Consider the following 8,265-nt stretch of genomic DNA (forward strand, 5'->3'; position numbering starts at 1 on the left):
ACATATCTTCAAATAACCCCTTGTTTGCAGCCCTTGCAACTTGGTATAAAATAATGCCACCTACTATTCTTTCCTTTATACATGTTTTTGTTTTCTTCATAACACCTGTCACCTTCTAACATATTCTATATTTATTTGAATATCATCTTTCACCATCCTTGGATTGTGGGAGATTTGTTTTTAAGCACCTCTGCTTATTCTCTGTATGGCTTGGGACAAGTTTGCTCTCAATATGTATCTCAAATGCATGAAAGAATTTCTCATTAAAACTGTAAACACATGAATCATTTGGAAATATACTGAGAATGGGACAAAAATTTCTATTCAGAGGTGAAATGGAATATAACTTCATGGAGAATTTATCTACATACAACATATTAACATCAATTTCATGCCAACAAAATTGAAATTATAGTGTTTCGGTGAAGTGAGTTGTGTCTGCTTGGGTGAAAATTCTTCATACTATTTTCTTTTTTCCCAATAGTCACCTTCATCACATGGAGCCAGGGAACAAAACACAATTCCCAGAATTTCTTCTTCTGGGACTTTCAGAGGGACCAGAATTGCAGCCCCTCATCTTTGGACTTTTCCTCTCCATGTACCTGATCACTGTGTTTGGAAACCTACTCATCATCCTAGCTGTCAGCTCAGACTCCCACCTCCACACCCCCATGTACTTCTTCCTCTCCAACCTGTCCTTTGTAGACATCTGCTTAACCTCCACCACCATCCCGAAGATGCTGCAAAGCACTCAGACACAGAGGAAAGTCATCACCTATGAAGGCTGCATCGTCCAGGTGTATTTTTACTTACTCTTTGCAGGATTAGATGATTTTCTCCTCACCATGATGGCCTATGACCGGTATGTGGCCATCTGCCACCCGTTGCACTACACAGTCATCATGAGCCCCTGGCTCTGTGGACTGCTAGTGCTGCTGTCCTGGGTGTTGAGTTCTATGTATTCCTTGTTACAGAGTTTAATGATTTTGCGATTGTCTTTCTGTTCAGACTTGGAAATCCACCACTTTTTCTGTGAAATCACATGGCTCATCCAACTGGCCTGTTCTGACCCCTTTCTCAATAACATGGTGGTGTCATTTGGATCTGTAATTCTCGGGGGTGTTCCCCTGGCTGGCATCCTTTACTCTTACTCTAAGATAATGTCCTCTATCTGTGGAATCTCATCAGCTCAGGGACAGTATAAAGCATTCTCCACCTGTGCATCTCACCTCTCTGTTGTCTCCTTATTTTATTGTTCAGCCTTAGGAGTGTATCTTAGCTTCACTGCTACCCACAGCTCACACACAAGTGCTATAGTATCGGTGATGTACACTGTGGTCACACCCATGCTGAACCCCTTCATCTACAGTCTGAGAAACAAAGACATAAAGAGAGCTCTAAAAAGATTCTTCGGGATGGAAACTTTTAGAAAAGGTCCATTTACCTCGGGCTGAAGAATGATAGCAGGGCTTAAAGTCTCAGAGTCAGATAGTGAGATTCTTTGTTTAGATTGTGGTAATAGCAACTGCTTCCTCATTTTATTACCTGGTATTTCCATTTCTTCAATTTCACTTTTCTCTACAATTTTAAACACATCCTTTATTAACTTTTCTGTCATCGAAGTTTTTTCTTTTGTTATTTTTCTGCTCTCTCCAATTGGTTCAAACCTTTTGTGAAACATATGTAAATTCCCATTTATCTCATGAGCCTTCACACATTTTTGAGAATAAATTCTTCTGAAATGAAATGCTTCGTACTGAGTAAACTTTTTCATTTTATTAAAAGAATAAACATAGTTGGTGCTACTTCTATGAAAAATCTAACTTGGTAACTAAATCAATTATATAATTTCATAGGAGAATAAAATATGAAACTATAATTTGTTACTGTTTAATTCATCATACCTTGGAACATCATTACCATAATTTCTCTTTCTGGAAATGTAGACATGAACAGATGAATGTTTTATAATTGGTCATCTGATTTTCCACTCCTCAGGGTACTATTCTCTATTTAGCTCAGTGTCACATTCTCTACAGGAGTTACTGAGAAAGCGGAGCATCAGATGCATGTCTCTAATTGGTATCTATATGAAACAGCAATTTCAATACAGAGTTTGACATAATAAGACCTAGAGTTAGATAGGACCTTAAGTATGATGCAACAGAAATTTATGTCAGAGTATTCCTATGCAAGGTATTTTTTCATAGTGTCTATTTAATTATTGAGGTCTGTGGTTTAGTGTCTGTACGTAAAAGGGCTTATTGTTGGGGTGAAGTATTATTTGGTGTAAATATATCTTTCTGCTTGAAAACTTCCATTGTGCCTAAAAATATATGGTTCCTTCCAATGCTCTAAATGAAATATTTCCCCCATTCCATTTCTGTCCTAACCAATAATGGAACAGTGAATAAATGATAAGAATATACAATATAAATGATATTCCTATCATTTATTCACTGTTCCTTTATTATATATAATGTATATCATATATATATCTCATATATATATACATCTCCAAATCATGGCTCACTAGAGAGCTTAAATTCCTATCCAGTCCTGTGATAAAGGTGTAAGTTTTTAGAAATAGACATATCCTTTCTTCTCTTCTGTTAATTAATGTGTTTTTTATTGAAGGATAATTGCTTTACAGAATTTTGTTGTTTTCTGTCAAACCTCAACATGAATCAGCCACTGCTGCTGCTGCTGCTAAGTTGCTTCAGTTGTGTCTGACTCTGTGTGACCCCACAGATGGGGGCCCACTGTCTCTGGGATTCTCCAGGCAAGAACACTGGAATGGGTTGCCATTTTCTTCTCCAAAGCATGAAAGTGAAAAGCGAAAGTGAAGTCGCTTAGTCGTGCCCGACTCTTAGTGACCCCATGGACTGCAGCCTACCAGGCTCCTCCATCCATGGGATTTTCCAGGCAAGAGTACTGGAGTGGGTTGCCATTTCCTTCTTTGGAATCAGCCACAGGTATGCATATATCCCTTTCCTTTTGAACCTCCCTCCCCATACCACCCCTCTAGGTTGATACAGAACCCCTGTTTGAGTTCCCTGAGCCATACAGCAAATTCCTGTTTGCTATCTATTTTACATATGGTAATGTAAGTTTCCATGTTACTCTTTCCATACATCTCATCCTCCCCTCCCCTCTCCTCATGTCCATAAATCTATTCTCTATGTCTGTTTCTCTGTTGTTGCCCTGTAAATAAATTCTTCAGTACCATTTTTCTAGATTCCATATATGTGTGTTAGAATATGGTATTTATCTTCCTCTTTCTGACTCACTTCACTCTGTATAATAGGTTCTAGGTTCATCCAGCTCATTAGAACTGACTCAAATGCATTCCTTTTTATGGCTGAGTAATATTCCACTGTGTATATATACCACAAATTCTTTGTCCATTCATCTGTCAACAGACATCTAGGTTGCTTCCATGTTCCAGATACTGTAAATATCACTACAATTAATAATGGGATACATGTGCCTCTTTCAATTTTGGTTTCTTTGGGGTATATGCCTAGCAGTGGTATTGGTGGGTCATATGGCGGTTTTATTCCTAGTTTTTTAAGGAAAAATTCCAAACTCTATACTGTCTTCCATAGTGGCTGTATAAATTTACATTCCCACCAATAGTGCAAGAGTGTTCCCTTTTCTCCACACCATTTCCAGCATTTATTGTTTGTAGACTTTTTTTATATGTTTTATTTAAATGCATATATTTATAAAGCAGTTTTTAATAGCTACTTTTATATTCTTTTATTTTTTGATGAGGACCATTCTGACTGGTGTGAGGTGATATCTCATTGCAGTTTTGATTTGCATTTCTCTAATAATGAGCGACATAGTGGCAGACATTTTTGGGGGCTCCAAAATCACTGCAGATGGTGACTGTAGCCATGAAATAAAAGGACGCTTACTCCTTGGAAGACATATTATGACCGACCTAGACAGCATATTAAAAAGCGGAGACATTACTTTGCCAATAAAGGTCCATCTAGTCAAAGCTATGGTTTTTCCGGTAGTCATGTATGGTTGTGAGAGTTGGACTATAAAGAAAGCTGAGCACCAAATAATTGTTACTTTTGAACTGTGGTGTTGTAGAAGACTCTTGAGAGTCCCTTGGACTGCAAGGAGATCCAACCAGTCCATCCTAAAGGAAATCAGTCCTGGGTGTTCATTGGAAGGACTGATGTTGAAGCTGAAACTCCAATATTTTGGCCATCTGAGGTGCAGAGCTGACTCACTTGAAAAGACCCTGATGCTGGGAGAGATTGAGGTGAGAGGAGAAGGGGATAACAGAGGATGAGATGGTTGGATGGCATCACCGACTCAACGGACATGAGTTTGAGTAAGCTCTGGGAGTTGGTGATGGACAGCGTGGCCTGGTGTGCTGCAGTCCATGGGGTCACAAAAAGTAGGATATGACAGAAAATAAACTGAACTGAACCGAATAATGAGCTATGTTGAGCATCTTTTCATGTGTTTGTTAGTCATCTGTTTGTCTTCTTTGGAGAAATGTCTGTTTAGGTCTTTTTCCCACCTTCTGATTAGGGTTTTTTTTTTTTCCTTTTTTTTTTTTTTTTCTGGTATTGAGTGATACGAGCTGCTTGCATATTTTAGAAATCAATCCTTTGTAAATTGTTTCATTTGCTATTATTTTCTCCCATTCTGAGGGCTGTCTTTTCACCTTGCTTATAGTTTCTTTTGTTGTGCAAAAGCTTTTAAATTTAATCAGATCCCACTTATTTTTTAAAAATATAAATTTATTTATTTTAATTGGAGGTTAATTACTTATCAATATTGTATTGGTTTTGCCACACATCAACTTATTTACTTTTGCTTTTATTTCTGTTACTCTAGGAGGTGGGTCATGGATGATCTTGCTTTGATTTATGTCAAAGTGCTCTGCCTATGTTTTCCTCTGAGTTTTATATCTTCTGGTCTTACATTTAAGTCTTTAATCGATTTTGAGTTTATCTTTGTTTATGGTGTTAGAAAGTGTTCTAATTTTATTCTTTTACATACAGCTGTCCAGTTTTCCCAGCATCATTTATTGAAGAGGCTGTCTTTGCCCCATTGTATATTCTTGCATCTTTTGTCAAAGATAAGGTACCCATAGGTGCATGGGTTTATTTCTGGGCTTTCTATCTTGTTCCACTGGTCTATATTTCTGTTTTTATGCCAGGACCATGATGTCTTGATAACTGTAGATGTGTAGGATAATCTGAAGTCAGGTAGCTTGATTCCTCCAGCTCCATTCCTCTGTCTCAAGACTGCTTTTGCTATTCAGGGTCTTTTGTGTTTCCATATGAATTGTGAATTTTTTTGTTCTAGTTCTGTGATAAATGCCATTGGTATTTTGATAAGGATTACATGGCTTAGACAGTAAAGTGTCTGCCTACAATGTGGGAGACCTGGGTTCGATACCTGGGTCAGGAAGATCCTCTGGAGAAGGAAATGGCAACCCACTCCAGTACTCTTTCCTGGAAAATCCCATGGACAGAGGAGCCTGGTAGGTTACACTTGATGGGGTCACAAAGAGTCGGACACGACTGAGTGACTATACTTTACTTCACTTTCACATTAACTCTGTAGATTGCGTTTGGTATTCTAGTCATTTTCACAATATTGAATCTTCCTACTCAGGAATGTGGAATATCTCTCCATCTGTTTATGCCATCTTTATTTCTTTAGTGTCTTATAATTTTATGTGTACAGTTCTTTTTCCTCCTTAGGTAAGTTTGTTCCTAGATATTTAATTCTTTTTGTTGCAAAGGTGAATGGGATTGATTCCTTAATTTCCCTTTCTGATTTTTCATTGTTAGTATATAGAAATGAAAGTGATTTCTGTGTATTGATTTTGTATCTTGCAACTTTTCTAAATTCACTGATTAGCTCTAATAATCTTCTGATACAATATTTAAGGTTTTAACGTACAGTATCATGTCATCTGTAAACAGTGAGAGCTTTACTTCTTCTTTTCTGACCTGGGTTCCTTTTATTTCTTTTTCTTCCCTGATTGCAGTAGCTAGGACTTCTAGAACTATGTGAATAATAGTAGTGAAAGTGGACACCCTTGTCTTGTCCCTGATCTTAGGGGGAATGCTTTCATTTTTTCACCACTGAGAATAATGTTTGCTGTAGGCTTATCATATATGGCCTTTACTATGTTGAACTAGGTTCCTTCTATGCTCATTTTTTGAATAATTTTAATCATAAATGAGTTCTTAATTTTGTCAAAGGTTTTTTCTGCATCTGTTGAGATGATCATATGCTTTTTGCCTTTCAATTTGTCAATATGGGACATCACATTGATTGATTTCCATATATTGAAGAATCCTTGCATTCCTGGAATAAACCCAAGTTGATTATGGTGTATGAACTTTTTGATGTGTTGCTGAATTCTGTTTGCTAAACTTTTGTTGAGGATTTTTGCATCTAGGTTCCTCAGTGATATTGTCCTATAGTTTTCTTTTTGTGTGTTGTCTTCATCTGGTTTTGGTATCAGGGTGATACCATTGTACAAGGTGGTGGCCTTGTAGAATGAGTTTGGAAGTATTCCTCTGCAATTTCTTGAAAGAGGTTTAGAAGGACAGGCATTAGCTCTCATCTAACTCTTTAACAGAATTCTCCTGAAATAGGCATATCCTTTTAACCTTTCTTGCTTATCTACATGGAACCCTAAATGGAATCCCATTTTTATAAAATTGACATAAACTTGAATGATAGAATCATCATGAATGTTATTCAAACATCACACAGTTGCCTGGAAAAAAGCAGCATGTTATTATAACTCCCCCCAGTTCTGTTCATTTTGATTATTGTTTCTGTTACCTGTTGCTACGTAGCAAGTCATCTTATAAGCAAATGGCTTAATATAATGAAGATTTGTCAGATGGTTTCTGTGACAGGTAGCTTATCTGAGCTCTGACTGTCTTCTCTTGGGTCTGCTGTCAGCTGGCAGGCTCTATTTTGTGTTTTAAAGGATCATCCATGATGTGGTGTGCAGTAGTAGTGCTCTTCTGTCTCGAACCACTTTGTGTCAATTTCTTCCTTTTAAATATTAGGTCAGTCTTTTGTTTATAGGGAAATCACTAGGTTTCTCAAATGTCAGTTGCTTTATTTAAATTTCACTGTTCTTAAATTTATATATGCCCCTTCGCTTTCTTCCTAATTAGAGGAGCTGTCTCCCATCAATTTTAGGTATGACACAACTGCCTGTGTTTAACATACTACCCTCCACAATGTACTGCCAGAAAGTTTTAACACTTAACTAATTAATTAGAGTGCAATTCCATATAATAAACTGTACATTTTTAAAGTATTCAACTTTCTGAATTTTAAAAATTAGCAGTATATTCAGTTCAGTTCAGTTGCTCAGTCACGTCCGACTCTTTGCCAACCCATGAATCTTAGCATGCCAGGCCTCCCTGTTCATCATCAACTCCTGGAGTTTACTCAAACTCAAGTCCATCGAGTCGGTGATGCCATCCAACCATCTCATCCTCTGTCGTCCCCTTCTCGCCTGCCCCCAATCCCTCCCAGCATCAGAGTCTTTTCCAATGAGTCAACTCTTCGCATGAGGTGGCCAAAGTATTGGAGTTTCAGCTTCAGCATCAGTCCTTCCAATGAACACCCAGGACTGATTTCTCTTAGGATGGGTTGGTTGGATCTCCTTGCAGTCCAAGGGACTCTCAAGAGTCTTCTCCAACACCACAGCTAAAAAGCATGAATTCTTCGGCGCTCAGCTTTCTTCACAGTCCAATTCTCACATCCATACATGACTACTGGAAAAACCATAGCCTTAACTAGACACAGACCTTTGTTGGCAAAGTAATGTCTCTGCTTTTGAATATGCTATCTAGGTTGGTCATAACTTTCCTTCCAAGGAGTAAGCGTCTTTTAATTTCATGGCTGCAATCACTATCTGCAGTGATTTTGGAGCCCCCCAAAATAAAGTCTGATACTGTTTCCCCATCTATTTCCCATGAAGTGATGGGACCAGATGCCGTGATATTAGTTTTCTGAATACTGAGCTTTAAGCCAACTTTTTCACTCTCCTTTTTCATTTTAATCAAGAGGCTATTTAGTTCCTCTTCATTTTCTGCCATAAGAGTGGTGTCATCTGCATGTCTGAGGTGACTGATATTTCTCCCAGCAATCTTGATTCCAGCTTGTGCTTCTTCCAGCCCAGCATTTCTCATGATATACTCTGCTGATAAGTTAAATACATAGGGTGACAATATACAGCCTTGATGT

The 8,265-nt window shown here is 37.8% G+C and overlaps 1 protein-coding gene across 1 annotated transcript; it reads left to right on the forward strand.

Moving 5' to 3' along the window:
* Window positions 1-497: 497 nt before the first annotated feature.
* LOC128051274 (olfactory receptor-like protein OLF4) lies at window positions 498-4,270 on the forward strand (the record flags this gene model as incomplete). Its single annotated transcript, XM_052643803.1, has 2 exons — window positions 498-1,408; window positions 4,249-4,270. Coding segments are annotated over exons 1-2 (933 nt in total), but the record flags the coding sequence as incomplete, so codon positions are not given.
* Window positions 4,271-8,265: the final 3,995 nt, after the last annotated feature.

Source organism: Budorcas taxicolor, chromosome 7, assembly GCF_023091745.1.
Source record: "Budorcas taxicolor isolate Tak-1 chromosome 7, Takin1.1, whole genome shotgun sequence".
NCBI classification, from domain to species: Eukaryota; Metazoa; Chordata; class Mammalia; order Artiodactyla; family Bovidae; genus Budorcas; species Budorcas taxicolor.